The sequence below is a fragment of the Dendrobates tinctorius genome, unplaced genomic scaffold (genome assembly GCF_039654945.1).
Source record: "Dendrobates tinctorius isolate UK_male_01 unplaced genomic scaffold, ASM3965494v1 ptg000388l, whole genome shotgun sequence".
Taxonomy (NCBI): domain Eukaryota; kingdom Metazoa; phylum Chordata; class Amphibia; order Anura; family Dendrobatidae; genus Dendrobates; species Dendrobates tinctorius.
In genome coordinates, this window is record NW_027362054.1 from 8,382,303 (window position 1) to 8,403,999 (window position 21,697).

General features: G+C 45.8%; 1 protein-coding gene across 4 annotated transcripts in view; it reads left to right on the top strand.

The window, feature by feature from the left end:
* The window catches only part of CNPY2 (canopy FGF signaling regulator 2), a 44,458-nt gene that overhangs the window by 6,007 nt on the left and 16,754 nt on the right, over positions 1–21,697 (top strand). For all 4 annotated transcript variants that reach the window (XM_073563435.1, XM_073563434.1, XM_073563436.1 and 1 more), the window contains exons 2-3: positions 947–1,071; positions 7,607–7,722. In XM_073563435.1, coding sequence (XP_073419536.1) covers positions 947–1,071; positions 7,607–7,722 — 241 coding nt within the window. The remainder of the gene's footprint in view (positions 1–946; positions 1,072–7,606; positions 7,723–21,697) is intronic.

Consider the following 21,697-nt stretch of genomic DNA (forward strand, 5'->3'; position numbering starts at 1 on the left):
GTCCAAGTTTGGTCTGATTTGCAGACCATGCTTGCCCGTTTAAAGGGAATCTGTCACCTACCCTTTGGCGGGCGATGAAAACGAGGTCGGTCCGGTCCGATGGGTGGTGTTCCCGATGTGTGCCGCCTCCCCATCCTTGCCCGCCGTCCGCAGATTATTGCTGAATTGGAGTAGGTGTGCGCCATTTTTTGCGCGTGCGCTAAGCATTCATAGCTAGCGCACGCGCAGTATGCTTTGCCCAACTGCGGGCAAAGCCGGAAAGCGCATGCGCCGGTTAACTAAGCCCCGGAAGTATTTTGCTGTGTTCTGGGGCTTAGTTAACCGGCGCATGCGCAGTCCGGCTTTTCGGCGTTGCACGCTGTTGGGCAAAGCATACTGCGCGTGCACTAGCGTACACCTACTCCAATTCAGCAATAACCTGCTGATGGCGGGCAAGGATGGGGAGGCAGCACACATCGGGAATACCGCCCATTGGACCGGACCAATCTCGTTTTCTTCGCCCGCCAAAGGGTAGGTGACAGATTCCCTGTAAGTTAACGGGTCATCAAAAATAATAAAAAAAAAGTATGATGCGATTATCATTCATGTTGCATCCGCTCGCTGTACATTTTCTTCTGAGCTGATAATCAGAAAAGCTTGACAGATCTTTAGTTATTTGTTTCGTTTGTTCCCCATATGAGGAAAAACTGGTGATACGTTGATGAAAATCAGTCTTTTTTTTTTTTTTTCCATACAGGAAAAAAATGACATGAATTTGGCCTAATGTAGAGTGCATTTCTATTATGCAATTATTATAAGATTTGTATTTATTGTCTTTCAAAATTAACGGGAAAGGTGTGGGGTTTTTTTTTTCTTGTTTTTTTTTTTTTTTTTGCAAAAACTGAGAAAATATTGCTGTCTGGTTATGAGCATTAAGTCATTTTCTATGTGTTTGATCAATCTGCAGGTTTTGGGGTGGACACTATATAAAGATGGTGGTCCCTAAATCCCACTGGCTTCTGCTTGCTGTTACTTTGGTTCCATTATTCACTTGTACGCTGGCCAGAAGAGGGCAGGATGTGCACTGCGGAGGTGAGACCTGACGGCTGGCATTGTGTGCTTCACACTGGCTTTTATAATACCCGTGTAATGAATTATATAGAACCCTCTATCATTTCTAAGGGGAAATATTTGTGTATTACCATGGTTTATTACTTCCTTAGGGTAATTACCGTAATACCTTTTGAAGGGTTACATGAATTTATTTATTTTGTTATGAAAAGTAGAAAATGGGTATCCAGACATAATCCACTAACATACTTTGTATACCAAAATGACTCTAGCAGATAACTCAGGAGAACTTTGCACCTCTAGAAGTTCACACACCACAGAAACTTTGCACTACAGATTTTACCATAAATCTGCTGTGAAAGTAATTTGTGAGAATTTTCACATCTAGCCAAGGTATTTGCTGCAGATATCGCTAATGAATTACACACCCAAGTACATTATTCTGCCAATTAGGGTATGTTCACAAGAACATATTTTCAGTTGTGTGCTCAGTGGCTTGCACACAGACCAATGTTAGCCCATGTACTAGTGCACAGAGGTCCGTACAGAAGAAATTGCAACAGGTGCTTGTGTGATCTGATTTATGGACCAGACAAGTGTACGGTATGTATATGTGTGTGTGTATATGTATTGCATACACATACACACACTCAGTGGCTTAACTGTAGTCCCATCCTGGTGTGTGTGTGTAATAAATATATATTTATTGTTATTGTGAACAGTTAAGCAAGTTGAAGGTGAAATGATCTCTAAAAGGCCTAAAGTTAAAGATGACACATTTCCTTTGTATTTTAGGGAAAAAAAAATATATTGTCATTTTTTACATTTTAACAATTACGAAAAGATTTTAGACCTTAATTAGCCCGTTAGGGTTATGACTTGTTCACTATCATCGTTTCGGAAGGGTCAGGTGATGTAGGTGATAGCGCACTGAATTGCCGGCTTTTCTAAAGGACACCGGTGCGTATTTCTCGCAAGTCACACGCATGGTCCGTGTGTAATCCGTTTTTTCTTGCACCCATAGACTTGCATTGGCGAGTCTCGGGCATAATACAGTGCAAATCGCAGCATGCAGCGATTTCCTCCGCACATATAATACGGGCGAGAAAAAAACGGATGATGGAGCTGCCCCATAGGTTAACATTGGTCCGAGTGCTATGCAATTTTTTTCTCGAATAGCACTTAAGAATCATAGAATCATAGAATCGTAGAGTTGGAAGGGACCTCCTGGGCCATCTGGTCCAACCCCCTGCTCAAAGCAGGATTCGCTAAATCATCCCAGTCAGATGTCTGTCCAGCCTCTGTTTGAAGACTTCCATTGAAGGAGAACTCGCCACTTCTCGTGGCAGCCTGTTCCACTCATTGATCACTCTAACTGTCAAAAAGTTTTTTCTAATATCTAATCTGTGTCTCCTCCCATTCAGTTTCATCCCATTGCTTCTAGTCTTTCCTTGTGCAAATGAGAATAAAGTTGATCCTTCTGCAATGTGACAGCCCTTTAGATATTTGTAGACAGCTATTAAGTCTCCTCTCAGTCTTCTCTTTTGCAAACTAAACATTCCCAAATCCTGCAACCTTTCCTCATAAGACAGGGTTTGCAGACCGGTCACCATTCTGGTCGCTCTTTTCTGAACTTGCTCCAGTTTGTTGATGTCTTTTTTAAAATGTGGTGCCCAAAACTGGACACAATATTCCAGATGAGGTCTGACCAAAGAGGAGTAGAGGGAAATAATGACTTCACGTGATCTAGACTGTATGCTTCTGTTAATACATCCTAGAACTGCATTTGCCTTTTTTGCTGCTGCATCACACTGTTGACTCATATTCAGTCTGTGATCTATTAGTATACCCAAGTCTTTTTCACATGTGCTGTCACTTAGCCCTATTCCTCCCATTCTATATATGCTTTTTCCATTTTTATTGCCCAGATGTAGTACTTTGCATTTCTCCCTGTTAAAAACCATTCTGTTTGTTGCTGCCCACTTCTCCAGTTTATTTAAATCTTTTTGAATCCTCTCTCTCTCTTCTCTAGTATTAGCTATCCCTCCTAGCTTTGTGTCATCAGCAAATTTAATCAGTTTACCCTCAATGCCTTCATCTAAATCGTTGATAAAGATGTTGAACAATACAGGGCCCAGGACAGAGCCCTGTGGTACCCCACTTGAGACATTCTTCCAACTGGATGTGCAGCCATTTACGACCACTCTTTGGGTCCGATCTCTAAGCCAGTTATGAATCCACCTAACAGTTGCCTTGTCCATTCCATACTTAATCATTTTTTCAATAAGGATTGTATGAGAGACTTTGTCAAATGCTTTGCTGAAGTCAAGATATACTATATCTACAGCATTTCCTTGATCCACCCAATCAGTGATACCGTCATAGAAGGAAATTAAGTTAGTCTGACATGACTTATTAGTTACAAACCCATGCTGACTCTGTTTAATCACTTCATTCTTATCCAGGTATTGACATACATGTTGTTTAATAATTTGTTCAAAGATCTTTCCTGGTATAGAAGTCAGACTCACCGGCCTATAGTTACCTGGGTCCACCTTCTTCCCCTTTTTGAAGATAGGAACAACATTTGCTCTTCTCCAGTCTTCTGGCACTTCTCCTGTTCTCCAAGAATTTTCAAAGATTATAGAGAGGGGTTCAAAAATTTCTTCTGCTATCTCCTTCAGTACTCTGGGGTGTAATTCATCTGGACCTGGAGACTTGAATTCATTTAGGCTAGCTAAGTGTTTCCTCACTATCTTTCTGTTTATAGATATCCTGGATTCTTCTATTCCCTTAATAGGACAGTGAATAACAGTTGATGTTACATTTCCTTTCTGAGAGAAAACAGATGCAAAATAGGAATTTAAAAGTTCAGCCTTCTCAACATCCTGTCTTACCATTTCATCATTTTCATCCTGTAAAAATCCTATAGCATCTTTGACTTTTCTTTTACTTTTGACATATCCCCAAAATCCTTTATTATTGCTTTTGACATCTCTTGCAAGCCTCAATTCATTTTCAGCTTTAGATAATCTGATTTGTGCCCTGCAGGTTCTGCAGACAGCATTATATTCTTCTTTAGATATGCCTCCCTCTTTCCATTTTATAAACATTTTTTTCTTCCTTTTTAGCATGTGCTTAAGTTCTGTGTTCATCCATCCTGGTTTCCTTAACTGCTTCCTATTCTTCCCTCTTTTCTTACTTGTGAGTATTTCTCTCTAATGTGATTCTGGCCTAATCCAGATAGTCATACCACACTAAAACATGCATAAATTATAGATGATGTTCATAATAAACAAGTATATATGGAGGTGGGAAAGAGTATCGGAATAGAAATGAGGAAGATACTGAAGGGCTCTCGGAGGGGGGGGGAAGGGGGGGGAGTTTTGTTAATAAAAATTTATGATTATATGTGAACAACTGCTTGATGTCATATGATATACTTGTTATCATTTAATAAAAATTTATCTGATTAAAAAAAAACATGCATAAATAACATTTCCTACACGTCTGCTTTACATCAGCACCATTTGTAAAATGTTACTTTAATTTGTTAGCCTTTTAGGAGGTTTAAAGGGAATCTGTCACCCATATTTAGTGATATCATGTAAAGATATCACTAAATTGTGCGTCCCATAAGGATTCTATTCGGGCTTTTGACTCCCCCCGACCCCGCACCTTTGAGGCACAAATACCTTTTTTAGCTTATTGGTGATGCATGTAAATTGCCGTGGTCCGGTCCGATGGGCGTGACTTAGTGGTCTTCTCCCCCCCACCTCCTCGGCTTGCTTCACGTAATCTTCGTCTGTGAATACCACAGACGCCGTTGGTTTCCGCGCTTGCGCAATGTAAAGGCCCCTGGCGCCTGCGCAGTATGCTTTGCCCAACTGTGGGCGAAGCATAAAATCGCTACTGTGCAAGCACCGGTATTTTCCAGCGCGGTCTATGCCCCGGAAGTCTTCACATGCAGGACACACTTCTGGGGCATACACCGCGCTGGAAAATACCGGCGCTTGCACAGTAGTGATTTTATGCTTCGCCCACAGTTGGGCAAAGCATACTGCGCAGGCGCCGGGGGCCTTTACATTGCGCAAGCGCGGAAACCAACGGCGTCTGTGGTATTCACAGACGAAGATTACGTGAAGCAAGCCGAGGAGGTGGGGGGGAGAAGACCACTAAGTCACGCCCATCGGACCGGACCACGGCAATTTACATGCATCACCAACAAGCTAAAAAGGGTATTTATGCCTCAAAGGTGCGGGGTCGGGGGGAGTCAAAAGCCCGAATAGAATCCTTATGGGACACACAATTTAGTGATATCTTTACATATCATCACTAAATATGGGTGACAGATTCCCTTTAAAATTGTAGCAGTTATTTTTCATTTTTTCAAGGAAATTTACAAAACTTATTATTTTGAAGGATGTATTCAGGTTTTAAATGACTTTTGGGGTCCTAGATATTGGAAAATCTCCAAAAGTGATGCCATTTTAAAAACGGCACCCCTTGACATATTGAAAACTGATGTCAGGTATTTTATTAACCCTTCAGGTGATGTTAAGGAATGAAGAATGAAAAAATGTATTTTTACCACTTAAATGTTGCTGACTTCTGAACAGGCCACTGTAGCCGGCAGACTCTAAGGCCGCTATATGTCTGTGAATTGCCATGACAAACATCAGGCCCACAGAATCATGATCTCAGGGTGCCGATAGGGTTAAAGATGAAGCCCCCACACTTTATTAACCATTTATATGATGTCACTATTGACAGCAGCATCTAAGGGGTTAAACAGATATGGACGGTGCCAACACTGACTGTGGCTGATGCAGCAAGTTGTCAGCTATAGTGGACAGCCGACAGCTGCTGGATTGTCACCTGTATGGGGATGCTAGTCTCTTATATCTCAGGTCAGTCAAAAGACGTATTGGCTGTCATTAGGGGGTTAATACACAGAATGACATTTTAAGTTGGCAAAAAAAAAAATTGTAAAAATGTTTAAACAAAAAGAAATGTAACTCAAAAACTTGATTTAAACAAAGTCTTATTTTCACTACATACATATAATATATACATATTCCCTTTAATGAAATGGACACAGTGACAGCAAACGTGTAAATTCAAGGTGCATAAAATGGTAAATGGGAACCATAAAGGGTCCTTGGCTAACATTACTAATTACCCTTTAACCCCCTTCACGCACCCTGACATAACTATATGAACAACCTGGGGCCTTTGGAGCCGGCGCAGGATCTGAGCTCCCTCCATATCTGGTAGATGCCAACTGTAAAAAACTGCCAGCATCTACCAGTAACAGCAGCGATCAGAGCTCGCTTATCGATCACTGCCAGCGATAATTAAATGACGTGATCAACCAGTATGTGGCTTCCATTGCTCCATGTGACTCGATCATGGGGTGCAGAATGGTTACTATGGCAGCCAGGGACCTGCTGAAGGCCCCCATCCCTACCATTTTGGTACCCATCAGAAGCTCACTCGGCCAGAGTTTCATTAGAGATTGTAGTTTACACTATATTATTGCAGTATATAGTATGAGATCAAACAGTCACAGGTTCAAGACACCAATAGAGGCTAAAAAAAAGTTTAAAAATAAAGTATAAAAGTTTAAAAATCTTAATTGGTATCAACACATCCATAAAACTATGGTCTATTAAAATGTAAAATTATTTAAAATAAACGAAGAAAAGAAATCAAACCACAATATTTGTATATTTGTGTTTTCACTGCAGTTTCACCAAAAAAAGAAATAAAAAAGAACATTATGTTGTATGAACCCAAAATGGTATCAATAAAAAGTCAGCCCTCACACAACTCCAATGACTGAAAAATAAAAATCTAAAAAAAAAAACTACACAAGGTTGGTAACGCATAATCGTATTTACCTGGAAAATCGCGTTGCATGGTTATTATTACTGCACAGTGAACACCGTAAAAACAAAAGCTAAAAAAAAAAAGCAATGGAAGAATCGTTTTTTCGCAATTTCACCCCATTTGGATCTCCACCCCTGTTTTTCAGCACATAATAAAGTAAAATGATGAGTGTCATTCAGAACTACAACTCATTCCACCAAAACACTCCATTGTACAGCTATGTGGACGGAAAAATAAAGATATGGCTTATGGAATAAGGAGAGAAAAATGTGAAACCACAGAAACTACAGGTTGGGAGAATTGTAGGTGTGACTTTATACAGTGTACAAACAGCAAGCCTGGAGTGTCATGTCTAGGAAGGTAGAACAAGCAGGTGGCGTAATTGACTAAAACAGACTTCAGTTTCTCATCATTTTAATGAAGTATTGTTCACTTAATTATCAATGTGTTCCAACCTTCTTTATGTCATAATTTGACCCTATGATGTGGTATCTGATGGTCACGGTAGCAGGCAGGAGGCCTGTACAAATCAGTCTGTCTGGATGCTGTTCATACATTGATCCTTATGTATGCGCCATATCCGTATTCTTGCCATCTCTATTACTTTTTTTGATCTGTTGCTTTCATAAACTCATTCAGAATAATGACTTCTGTCTTCTGCCAGCTTGTCGGGCTCTTGTTGATGAAATGGAGTGGGAGATCTCACAAGTGGATCCTAAGAAGACAACTCGGAAAGGATCTTTTAGGATAAACCCTGATGGCTCCCAGTCTATAACAGAGGTATGCTGACTGTGGGGCATTTCCATAGTAGTAATATAAGGGTTATACATGTCACTTATTAACCCCTTCACGACTTTTGACGCCACATAGGCGTCATGAAAAGTCGTGTCAAAACGACCCATGACGCCTATGTGGCGTCATGACTTTAAAGCCCCCCTGCGGGTCGGGTGACCGGGGTCACTGAAAGGTCACCCGACCCGCACACAGAGGACACCTTAGAGTTAACCCTAGGGGGCGTGACTTTGATGAAATATTACAAATCCAACCATGGCCGATGCTGAAATAGCATCAGGCATGGCTGGAGACACTGAACCGACCCCCCCCCCCCCAACTGACTGACGGCGCCGATGGGGGTTCAAAGTGCTTACCACACATCTAGATTAGTTCCTTGGGTGGTCTAGTTTCCAAAATGGGGTCACTTATTGGGGGTTTCCACTGTTTAGGTACATCAGGGGCTCAGCAAATGTAACATGACACCCGCAGACCATTCCATCAAGTCGGCATTTCAAAACGTCACTACTTCCCTTCCGAGCCCCAAAGTGTGCCCAAACAGTGTTCCCCCCCCCCACATATGGGGTACCAGCGTACTCAGGACAAACTGGACAACAACTTTTGATAAGCTCCTTGGGGGGTCTAGTTTCCAAAATGGGGTCACTTGTGGGGGAGTTCCAATGTTTAGGCACACAGGGGCTCTCCAAACGCGACATGGTGTCCGCTAACGATTGGCGCTAATTTTCCAATCAAAAAGTCAAATGGCGCTCCTTCCCTTCCGGGCCCTGCCGTGCGGCCAAACAGTGGTTTATGACCACATATGAGGTATTGGTGTGCTCAGGAGAAATTGCTCAACAAATTTTAGAATCCATTTTATCCTGTTGCCCATGTGAAAATGAAAAAACTGAGGCTAAATAAAATTTATGTGAAAAAAAGTACTTTTTTTTTTTTACGGATCAATTTGTGAAGCACCTGGGGGTTCAAAGTGCTCACTATGCATCTAGATAAGGTCCTTGGGGGGTCTAGTTTCCAAAATGGGGTCACTTGTGGGGAAGCTCCAATGTTTAGGCGCACAGTGGCTCTCCAATCGCGACATGGCAACCGCTAAATATTCAAGCATATTACTCTGTCGCCTTATTGGGGGACACAGAACCGTGGGTGTTATGCTGCTGTCCACTAGGAGGCGACACTATGCATAATCTGCAAAAGATTAACTTTGGCTCCTCCTCTGCAGTATACACCCCTGGACGGCCTCAGCCTTCTCCAGTTTTTGCTTAGTGTCGCAGGAGGCACACCTAAGATTTTTTTTTACTCCGTCTTTTTCCTGGATTTTTTTCCAAAGGACTACAGATGAAGAAAAGCGGGTCTCCAGCGAGACTCCCGGCATGGCTCCCTCCTCGGTCCCCCATTAGGGGTACCCGGTTGAGGTCGAGGTGGCTATTCCCCGTGTCGCTCCCTCACCAGTACCTCGGGTACTGGTTCGAGGTCGAGACCCCCCTCCTTCCTCAGTTCCGTTCGGCTCTGGGTCGAGGTCGAGGCGACGATGAAGCCCCGTGACGGTGACAGCAGCACCCTCCCTAATCCCCCTCTGGGGGTATTAGGTTGAGACACCGCAGGGTAGGGCCTGTACCAGGGACCCCAGTCCACCTGTGGGCTCCTTTTGGGACCGGGGAGGTGCAGGGAGGCACGGCACTTATCAGAGAACGGGCTCCCTGCGCCCCGGTCTCTGCAGCAGCAGTAGCTACATGGCGCCCCAAGGGACCCTCCACAGGGCCCCAGTCACGCGCATGGCCCCACTGCCAGCCTTCCTTTCATTCTGGGGGGGTCTGGTTTAAATCTGACCACCACCACCCCCCCCCCCCCCGGACGACCGCGCCATCCTGGAGCCCTGCTGGGCAGGAGACCTCAAATTTAGGCCGCGGCTTCGGCCTAGCCGAAGTCCCCGCCCCCCGGATGACGAAAATGACACTGCAGTGTCATAGAAGGGGCGGATCGAGGCAGGAAGGGCGCGCTTTTACATGGCTCAGCGCTCCCTTTTCCAGCTCTCTGCCCCCTTCCCTCTCCACCTCAGAATCCGGTGGCCATCTTGCTGCACCTGGAGGAAGGCAGCACAGCAGTCTCTGGGGGGCACAGGACGTGGGACTTATCAGCGCTGGACCTAAGGGGGAGCACCGGTGGGGTAAGATCACAGCTGGGTTCTTTGTACTCAGCTGTGAATTCCTATAACCTATAGCGCTCTCCTACTCCTTTCCTCTGCGTAGATACCCCTGTAGGGCCTCCACTAATCAGCCTAGGTACTATGTCGGGCTCAAGGAAAAGAACCAGGCAAGACTGTTTTTATACAGTCTGCACAGCCTGCAAGGCCACTCTCCCCAGCGGCAGCACGTACCCGCACTGCCGGGATTGTACCCAAAAAACAGGATCAGAACCCCAAGAAGTCCCTACCAACGCTTCTGCGACCGCTACTGCGCCGGAATGGGCGACTCAGATGTCGCCTCCACATTACTGCAGGGTCATGTCTCGGCTATGAACGTTACCCAGCAAAGGGACGTCCGGTCTCATGATCAGGACGCTTCCGACAGTTCGAGGCGTAAGCGGACCCACAGGTCGCGTTCATCTGCGTCCTCACATAGCAATAGGTCTTCCCCCTCCAGGGAAAGACACAGTGGCCTCAGGTCACCGAGGCCATCCCCTGATAGAGAAGGACAATGCGGATCTCCACAACGATCCCAGACCACGGGAAACCTCCGCTCTAGTTCACCCGCTAGGGAGCTCCTTAGCGATGCGCAAGACTCAGAGGGCATATGTGACTCCAATTCAGATAACGAAACAGAGAACGCTTTGCTCCCTTGTCCCCCTAGCAATACTGCGATAGTTGAGGATATTGTCTCTTCCATGATTCGAGTGCTGGACATTTCAGATCCAACCCCGGAAGCACCAGAACACAAGATTTCCTTTGAAAGTGTTAAGAAACCATCGAAGGTCTTCCCTAATCACCCGGAATTTCAAAAAATCCTTTCTAAGCATTTTTCGCAGCCTGAGAAAAAATTCGCCAATCGCAAATATTTGGAAGCAAAGTACCCCTTTCCACAGAAAGACACCAAGGATTGGACAGATCCGCCTGAAGTGGACCCTCCAGTCTCTAGACTAGCAGCACAAACGCTTCTCTCGCTGCCGGACAGTTCAACCCTCAAGGACACAGCAGACAGACAAGTAGAACGCATGGCTCGTTCAATCTTTGAAGCGGCAGGTGCCTCTCTGGCTCCCGCATTTGCTTCAGTTTGGGCAGCCAAGGCCATCATGGCCTGGGCTGATCTATTGCAAAAGGGCCTTCAAGCTTCAAATCCTCAGCTGGCGGACCAGGCAGTGCAAATTGCAGTAGTGGCAGATTACATGGTCCATGCAGCGTTGGATTCTGCAAGAGGGATAGCGGGAATAGCATCAAACGCCATCACAATCCGGCGTATTCTTTGGCTAAGAGAATGGAAAGCGGATGCGGCCTCAAAAAAGTCCCTAACAAATCTCCCGTACTTCAGTGGCCGTCTTTTCGGTGAAAAGCTGGATACAATGATATCCAATGCTACCGGGGGCAAAAGTACTTCCCTCCCTCAACTAAGACCAAAACGCACGTTTAAAAGAAGTAATCAATCTCGTTTCCGATCCTTTCGGAATTCTTCAGGCTGGTCCGTCTCACGCCCAGCACAAAACCGTAATCGTTCCCCCTGCAGGGACAACACACGTGCGGCACAGAGGCCAGACAGGAACTGACAGTCAAAGGCAAGCCAGGCAAAACCTAAAGGAGGAAAATCTCAGACTTTTCCCTCATCCTGACTCATGCCCTCTGGAAGACACCCCACTGGTAGGTGGACGACTGCTACTCTTTCAGTTTGTCTGGCTGCCTATTACAGAAGACAAGTGGGTCAAGGAAATAGTGTCTTCAGGATACAAAATCGAGTTTACTACCAGCCCACCGCACAGGTTTTTTCCCTCTGACCATCCAAAATCCCCGCTCAAAGCTCAGGCCTTCCGTCAAGCGGTTTCTTCCCTCCTGCAAGCAGGAGTCATAGTGCCAGTCCCAGCAGAAGAGCGCTTCCGAGGGTTCTACTCCAACCTGTTTGTGGTGCCCAAGAAGGGAGGCAGCGTCCGACCCATACTAGACCTCAAGCAACTCAACAAGTATGTTCGAGTTTGTCACTTCCGCATGGAATCCCTCCGGTCAATCGTTGCGTCTATGGAAAAAGGAGAATATCTCGCCTCCATAGACATACAGGACGCATACCTGCATATACCGATTGCTCCCGCCCATCAGAGGTTTCTCAGATTCGCAATCAACCAAGACCATTACCAGTTTGTGGCCCTCCCGTTCTGTCTCGCCACGGCTCCCAGAACATTTACAAAGGTCATGGCAGCTACCATGGACGTTCTGCACTCCAGAGGCATAGTAGTCGTTCCATACCTGGACGACCTTCTCATCAAGGCCCCCACCCTCAAGGACTGCGAGGTCAACGTCTCGATCACGATCGACACTCTGAGGCGCCTGGGATGGTTAGTCAATTTACAGAAGTCCCCGACTACCCGGAGTCAGTCTCTGACCTTCCTGGGGATGCTATTCGACACCTCCAAGGGTCTGGTGATCCTCCCCAGGGACAAGGCACTGGCTCTCCGTCTGGGAGTTCACACACTCCTCCGCAAGTCCCCCAGATCTCTCCGGTATGCCATGAGAGTACTTGGCAGGATGGCAGCAGCAATGGAGGCGGTACCATTTGCCCAGTTTCACCTCAGACCCCTTCAACTGGCCATCCTCAAGTCCTGGGATAGGAATCCGTTCTACCTCGACAGGGAGTTCCGGTTATCAGCAAACACCAGGAGGTCCCTGCACTGGTGGCTCGAGCCAACCTCGCTTGCAAGGGGAAAATCCTCTCTCTCCGGTCAATGGAAAGTTTTGACCACCGACGCAAGCCTTATGGGTTGGGGTGCGGTGCACCTACATCACAGAGCGCAAGGCAGGTGGTCACCAAGGGAATCGACCATGCCCATCAACATCCTGGAAATTCGGGCCATCTTCCTGGTGTTGAAAGCCTTCCATCACTTGCTAGCAGACTCTCATATCAGAGTACAGTCGGACAATGCCACGGCAGTGGCATACGTGAACCATCAAGGCGGCACCCGCAGCATCCAGGCGATGACCGAAGTAACACGTATCCTACAATGGGCGGAGGCTGCAAGGTCGGTACTCTCCGCGGTCCACATTCCGGGTGTGGACAACTGGGAAGCCGACTCAGTCGACAAGGAATGGACTCGGGGGAGTAGTCTCTCCATCCCGAAGTTTTCTGTCAGATCTGTCATCGTTGGGGGACCCAGGACTTGGATCTGATGGCATCCCATCTCAATGCCAAGGTTCTCAATTTCATGGCCAGGACCCGCGATCCGCGGTCGCTCGGAGCAGATTCCCTGGTTCAGGACTGGACCCAGTTCCAGCTTCTGTACATTTCTCCACCCCTCCCCCTGATCTCCAGAGTCCTGAGGAAGATCAAACAAGAGCGTGTTCCCACCATTCTGATCGCTCCAGATTGGCCCAGGCGTACATAGTACCCCGACGACGTGCAACTCACAGAAGATGCTCCCTGACGTCTCCCCACACGTCCCGACCTCCTGTCACAAGGCCCGTTCTTCCACCAGAACTCAGGGGCTCTCAATTTGATGGCATGGCCATTGAGACCTGGGTTTTGACCCAAGCAGGTTTTTCACCGGACGTTGTTAAAACCATGATCAGGGCTCGAAAGCCAACTTCAGCCAGGATTTACTATCGTACGTGGAAGATTTTCTTCACATGGTGCGAATCTCGTGGGCAGATCCCACTTCCCTATTCTCTTCCAAAGGTCCTCGGTTTCCTTCAGTCAGGCCTGGACGCCGGGCTATCCCTGGGCTCGCTGAAGAGCCAGGTGTCAGCGCTTTCAGTGCTCTTCCAGAGGCGTATTGCTAACAAGTCGCAAGTGAAGACTTCTCCAAGGGGTTTCCCGATTGGTTCCCCCCTACAGACGTCCGTTGGGAGACGTGGGACCTCAACCTGGTCTTGACAGCACTACAGTCCCCTCCTTTTGAACCCCTTAGGGTGGTCTCACTCCGCTTTCTATCACAGAAAGTGGTTTTCCTGGTGGCAATCACCTCGCTACGCAGGGTGTCTGAACTTTCAGCTCTTTCCTGCAGACAACCCTTCCTGGTTTTTCATCAGGACAAGGTGGTTCTCCGTACAGTACCATCCTTCCTTCCGAAGGTCATGTTCAGCTTCCACCTCAATGAGGAAATATCACTACCGTCTCTTTGCCCAGCTCCCGTTCATAGGGTAGAGAAGGCTCTGCATACGCTTGACCTTGTCAGGGAATTGCGTATTTACGTGTCTAGGACTGCTCCCTTCCGCAAGTCTGATTCACTTTTCCTTCTTCCAAAAGGCGTTCGCAAGGGCCTACCGGCTTCCAAAGCCACCCTTGCTAGGTGGATCAAGTCCACCACTCAAGAGGCTTACCGCCTCAACAATTCTCCCCTTCCGGCCGGTATCACTGCACACTCTACGCGGGCGGTAGGGGCCTCTTGGGCCATTCGGCATCAAGCCTCGGCACTTCAAGTGTGTAAGGCAGCCACTTGGACTAACCTGCACACATTTACAAAACACTACAGAGTGCATACCCAGTCCTCAGCGGATGCAAGCCTGGGTAGACGGGTCCTGCAGGCGGCAGTGCCCCAAGTCTAGGGGACTGTCAGCACAATATTCATCCACTGCTTCCCACCCAGGGACTGCTTTGGGACGTCCCACGGTTCTGTGTCCCCCAATAAGGCGACAGAGTAAAGGAGATTTTTGTGTACTCACCGTAAAATCTTTCTCTTAGCCTTTAATTGGGGGACACAGCTCCCACCCTGTTGCCCTTGCGGGCCGTTGTTACGGTTGGGTTCTCATATTGTTGTTTGAGCCTGTTTATAGTAGCCTTTTTTACAGGCATGGTTATGTTTCTGGTATATTCCTCCTAATGCTTTTGCACAAAACTGGAGAAGGCTGACGCCGTCCAGGGGTGTATACTGCAGAGGAGGAGCCAAAGTTAATCTTTTTCAGATTATGCATAGTGTCGCCTCCTAGTGGACAGGAGCATAACACCCACGGTTCTGTGTCCCCCAATTAAAGGCTACGAGAAAGAGATTTTACGGTGAGTACACAAAAATCTCCTTTTTCCATTCAAAAAGTCAAATGGCGCGCCTTCCCTTCTGAGCCCTGCCGTGCGCCCGAACAGTGGTTTATGACCACATATGAGGTATCGGTGTACTCAGGAGAAATTGCCCAACAAAATTTAGGATCTACTTTATCCTGTTGCCCATGCGAAAATGATAAAATTGATGCTAAAAGAAAATTTATGTTGGAAAAATTAAAATGTCCATTTTTTCGTTCCATGTTGCTTTAGTTCCTGTGAAGCACCTGAAGGGTTAATAATCTTCTTGAATGTAGTTTTGAGTAGCTTGAGGGGTGCAGTTTTTAGAATGGTGTCACTTTTGGGTATTTTCTGCCATATAGACCCCTCAAAGTGACTTCAAATGTGAGGTGGTCCCTAAAAAAAATGGTTTAGTAAATTTTGTTGTAAAAATGAGAAATCGCTGGTCAACTTTTAACCCTTATAACTTCCTAACAAAAAAAAAAAATTGTTTCCAAAATTGTGCTGATATAAAGTAGACATGTGGGAAATGTTATTTATTAACTATTTTGTGTCAGATAACTCTCTGGTTTAACAGAATAAAAATTCAAAATTTGAAAATTGCAAAATTTTCAAAATTTTCGCCAAATTTCTGTTTTTTTCACAAATAAACGCAAAAATTATCGACCTAAATTTACCACTAACATGAAGCCCAATATGTCACGAAAAAACAGTCTCAGAATCGCTAGGATGCCTTGAAGCGTTCCTGAGTTATTACCTCATAAAGGGACACTGGTCAGAATTGCAAAAAATGGCCAGGTTATTAAGGTCAAAATAGGCTGGGTCATGACGGGGTTAAAGGGGTTATCCAGGACTTTTCTTATTTTTGTGTATAGGCTAAGCACTATCAGAGGATGATCTCTGCCGCCTCAGCTGATGATTCCTTCTTCATTTCACCTCTCCTAAACCAAGCAGCTCTTCTGCTCTGCCCTGACAATGAGGCGTCACTGCAGACATCATTCTGATTGACAGGTGGCTCTGCCTGTGACGTCAACAGAATCGCCGTCATGTGCGGACAATGAAAGCCCTGAGCCGGCAGAGATCGATGCCAGGCAGGACAGATGGATAGTTGGCAACTGCCTGCCTGTTAATTCTTAGCCCCATGTGCAAAAATAGTAAGTCCTGGATAATCCCTTAAATACTAGTCATGTATATAAAATCTTTGCTTGTTAAATTGGTAAAAGTGCCAGATGTATCCAGTGCATTGTGGAAAGATTGCAATTTGCATTAGAAGATGGCAGCATTTGTATGATGGACCATAGTCAGGAATTGCAGTGGTTGGAGTTCATCTAGCCTGAAACCAAAAGGATCGGGCAATGAAATTCCACCACCTGAACCTTCTTTTTCCAAGCCATCTGTCAAGTGAGAGTCATGAGACCCCCATACACGTCAGATGTTGATTTTTATCTAATGTGTATGGAAGCCTTTAACAATATAGGGACCAGCACGAGAAGCTTATGAGTGTCATTAATATTTTTGATATCTTGCCTACTTTATCAATCTGTTATTTACTTGGTCATATCAGTAAACAATTTCATATTTTTAATAGCTGTCTACAAATATCTAAAGGGCTGTCACATTGTAGAAGGATCAACTTTATTCTCATTTGCACAAGGAAAGACTAGAAGCAATGGGATGAAACTGAATGGGAGGAGACACAGATTAGATATTAGAAAAAACTTTTTGACAGTTAGAGTGATCAATGAGTGGAACAGGCTGCCACGAGAAGTGGTGAGTTCTCCTTCAATGGAAGTCTTCAAGCATAGGCTGGACAGACATCTGACTGGGATGATTTAGGGAATCCTGCTTTGAGCAGGGGGTTGGACCAGATGGCCCAGGAGGTCCCTTCCAACTCTACAATTCTATGATTCTATGTTTGCTTTTTTGGTTCCACCCATGCAATTTCAATAGGCCCGACCATTTTGTACATAAGCCATGTATGCGCCCCCTCGTCTGCACCTTTGGTGGAGCTGAACTTGCATGCGTATGGGGTGGTCAGGAGGAATAGCTGTTGGCCACCTTTTAATTAGAAGATATCTAATCTTGCCTTATTTAATAAATAGAACCTGTGATCTTTTATTTAAATGGATTTTATTTACAATATTTTTTCATATTCGTGACTTTTCTTAAAAAAAAACAACTAATCTTGCAATTTAATTACTGGTCCCTGGAGCCTTTTTTTAAACTCGTAGCTCCTGGCCTTTGGGTTAGAATTTTCAGCATGGCTTCTTATCAGTAGAGGTAGGATTACATGACACTTAACACCTCTATACACAGCTGATTATATGTGATCCAGCAATATCACAACTTAAGGCCCTTTTACATTTAGCGATGCACCAGCGATCCGACCAGCGATCCGACCCGGCCAGGATCGCTGGTGCATCGCTAAATGATCGCTAGTGAGCTTTCATACAGAAAGATCTCACAGCGATGCAGCAGCGATGCAGCGCATGATACTCACCTTTCACACACAGCGATCCTGACGTCCTCCCGCCCGCGTCCACGCGTCGCTCGTCGTCACAGCAGGAAGTCTCAGCAGGAAGCGCCCGACGAGAAATGGAGCTGGACATTCTCGCGCGATCAGCGATGGACAGCGGTGGAGCCGGTCGTTGGTAAGTATCACACATAGCGATATCGCTAGCAATATCGCTATAACGTCACAAAACCAGTGACGTTTTAGCGATATTGCTAGCGATATCGCTTAGTGTAAAACCCCCTTTACCCTGCTCCCCTTTCCTTTATGACCTTTGCACACGCTCAATACCGTAGATGCTTCACTACACATGACAGTCTGGATCTGTTAATTGTGGCTAATGTACATGTTTGTTTCCTGAAACAGCAGGAAGTTAGAGTGTAAGGGCCCCGTTACACGCTTCAATGTCCCAGCGATCCCACCAACGATCCGACGTGGATGGGATCGCTGGGACATAGTTAGCTGATCGCTGGTGAGCTGTCACATAGGCAGACTCACCAGCGATCAGGACCAGCAAACACGCTGGTATCCAGGGGAAAACAGCGGGTAACCAAGTGCCGTGCGGCGCTTAGTTACCCGCTGTTTACCCTGGATACCCGATCAGGACCAGTGAGCAAACTGGTATCCAGGGTAAACAGCAGGTATCTAAGCGCCGCGCGGCTTAGTTACCTCTGTTTACTCTGGATACCAGCTCCCAGCATCTGCTGTATGGCGCTGGGAGCACGCTAATCGTTGGTCTCTCGCTGTCACAAGCAGCGATGTGTGCTGCCCAGCGTGAGACCAACGAAAGATTTATGGCCCAGACCATTAGGCAACGATTAACGATCAGCCAACTGATCGTTGCTACATGTTACACGCAACAATGTCGTTTCGACATCGCTGCAACGTCACCAAACTGGCTATGTTCACATGCTGCATTTTTTATGCAAATTAAAAGCTTTCTTTTTTTTTTTTTTTTTTTACAGTACCAGCAAAAGCTATGAGATTTCAGAAATCTCGTGGACACACATTGGGTTTTCTTATTGACTGAATAGGAAAACTGCTTCTTTTTTGAAAACTTCAGCATGCCACTTCTTTCAGCATTTTTGCAGCGTTTTTCTAGAAAGTAATAGTTAAGTGCAAAAAAGCAGAAAAAAAGTTGCAAAAACAAAACTCAGGTACAGCAGTATGTGAAACCCATTTATTTTTGTGATGTTCCAAAGTTTAAACCATAACATCTTGGTCTGAGAATGGCAGTTAGGATTAGTACAATTTAACCTCTTCACGACCGCCCACAGTAGATAAACGTTGGCGCTTGCTGGGCTTTGTGCAGCGCCGACGTTTATCTACTGTCGGCGGTTTTGTGCCCCCCGGGACCCCCACATACCTTCCAACGCGGGGATCCCGGTGCGCAATGCATGCTGGGACCCCCGACGTCATCGAGACCTGATTGGTTCAGGTCCCGATGACGTCAGCGTCACAGCAGCCAATGGGAGCGATCGCTGGGAAAGCTGCTTGTTTCCCGGCGATCTCCCTCATTGTAACGTGGCTTCTCCCTCTGATCTAACACTGACAGCTGATCAGAGGTGAAGCAGCGTTATTGTGTGACTAGATCGCTGCCTGGCACAGCTGATCGCTGCCTGGCACAGCTGTGCCAGGCAGCGATCTTGTCACACAGTAACGCTGCTTCACCTCTGATCATCTGTCATTGTGAGATCAGAGGAGAAGTCGCGTTATTATGTGCCAGGCAGCGATCTTGTCACATAGTAACGCTGCTTCTCCTCTGATCTCACACTGACAGATGATCAGAGGTGAAGTGGCGTTACTATGAGTCAGATCGCAGGGCAGCGATCTTGTGACAAAAATAAAAAAAAATGTAAAAAAAAAAAATGCTAGGGTTAGGGTTAAGGTTATGGGTGTGTTGGTGTTAGGTTTGTGGTTAGGGTTATGGTTAGGGCTGAGATTAGGGTTAGGGGTGTGTTGGGGTTAGGGTTAGAATTAGAATTGGGGGTTTCCACTGTTTAGGTACATCAGGGGCTCTGTAAATGCAATATGACGCCCGCAGACCATTCCATCAAAGTCTGCATTTCAGAACGTCACTACTTCCCTTCCGAGCCCCACCGTGTGCCCAAACAGTAGTTTTCTCCCACATATGGGGTACCAGCGTACTCAGGACTCAGGACAAATTGGACAACAACTCTTAGGGTCCAATTTCTCCCGTTACCCTTGTGAAAATAAAAATTGGGGGCTAAAAGATCATTTTTGTGGAAAAAAAAATGATTTTTTTATTTTCACGCCTCTACATTATAAACTTTACTGAAACACTTGGGGGTTCAAAGTGCTCACCACACATCTAGATAAGTTCCTTGGGGGGGTCTAGTTTCCAAAATGGGGTCACTTGTGTGGGGTTTCCACTGTTTAGGTACATCAGGGGCTCTGCAAACGCGACATGACACCCACAGACCATTCCATCAAAGTCTGCATTTCAGAACGTCACTACTTCCCTTCCGAGCCCCACCGTGTGCCCAAACAGTAGTTTTCTCCAACATATGGCGTACCAGCGTACTCAGGACAAATTGGACAACAACTCTTAGGGTCCAATTTCTCCTGTTACCCTTGTGAAAATAAAAATTGGGGGCTAAAAGATCATTTTTGTGGAAAAAAAATGATTTTTTTTTTATTTTCACGGCTCTACATTATAAACTTTAGTGAAACACTTGGGGGTTCAAAGTGCTCAATCTGAAATATAATCCTTAAAGGGTTCTCAAATCAAACTCATATATTAAATCCCTAAACCGATACTTTATTGTTTAAAAACCACAAATGTGGTACACACCAGAAAAAATGTGACAGAAAATGAAAAAACAAAGAAGTGTTCAAAAATAGCCCACACTAGGGTAACCCCTGTGAATCCCTAATTGTTCACTGAGCTGTACCCTGCCTGGCTGCGGAGGTTGGCACCCTAAGGGGGGAACGTTGTGGCGCCCCCGCTCACGATGGCTATCCCTGGGGGCCCTGACAAACCCTACAGCCACTAGTGGTCCCTTCTACCCGATATAAGGGAACCCCTAGTTCTATACAGAGATCAAGCCTGCTCTATAGAGGACCCTGTGTCCCAAGAAAAGAGGTTAAAAACAATTTAGAACACACATGGCATGGGGTGGCATGTTAAAGTCCCACAAAAAAATATAGACAGCTTCAAGGCAGCCCAGTGGGATAACTCAGTTCAGATCATGCCTAAATCTTATACACAAGATACGGAGAGGCATCTTTTACTCAATAAATGATTGAGACATGGCTAAAAAATGCCATAAATAGTCTCCCACTAATAAACATATATGGGGAACGCAGAGCTGCAACAGCGGTACTTATCTGCGTTTTTCGCCACCTGCCATCAAATCATGAATGCCTCAACGCGTTTCGCCTTCCAGGGCTCATCAGGAGGCCCGATGCTACGATAATTCGTGTCCCATAAAGGTGCAAATAGCTTACCGATGTTCCATACTTCTCCACTCTTATAATCTGCCGCGCAGAGCCTAAGCTCCGCCCACTCCAATCCCATTGCCTCTCTCAGCACCACCCATTTGCTGCTGCCCCAATCGGTTAACAGATCTCTGATGCACCGTCTTACTGACCAATCACGTGTCCTCACACACAGGGTTCCCCATAGCTCCCCTGTCATCCTGGCTTAGATTGGTTACTGCACCTAGCCTGCATGCAGCGTCACTGCTGACTCACCGGTCACATGTCCTTAGACGGAGAGTCTCACAGCAATCACCAATCACTGCGCCCCAGGCATATTGTCATCTCTGCAATTTAACCCCATATGTGCAGTAAACCAGACGTATATACACACATCGCTACATTTAACCCAAAGAGCTCATGTCTGACGATCTCATTTAATATGTTACCTATTGATAATGATAATTAGCGTTTTGCTCGATAAATACAAACCGCATCATCGCCTACAACAATGTGAGCAGGCGTCTACAGTTACCTATCTCAATATATGTAATCAACATATGACACTCATACTTCTCAAAGAGATAGATATAAATCGCGTCACAACCTTTAATAATGTGAACAGGCGTCGATATGCAACTACCCCATCAAGTTCAAGGTATCTGCTCTCCCAAGATAGTCACTGTGAGGCAAATATGTACAGATATCTTACTTCTTTCTATCTTCAGACAGTCTACGCATTCTAAAGATGATCCACACCATGGATCACTTAAATATTATGCAACTGCCCCGTCAAAGTAATATAGTGAGAACATTATTAAGAGGCAACAAGGGT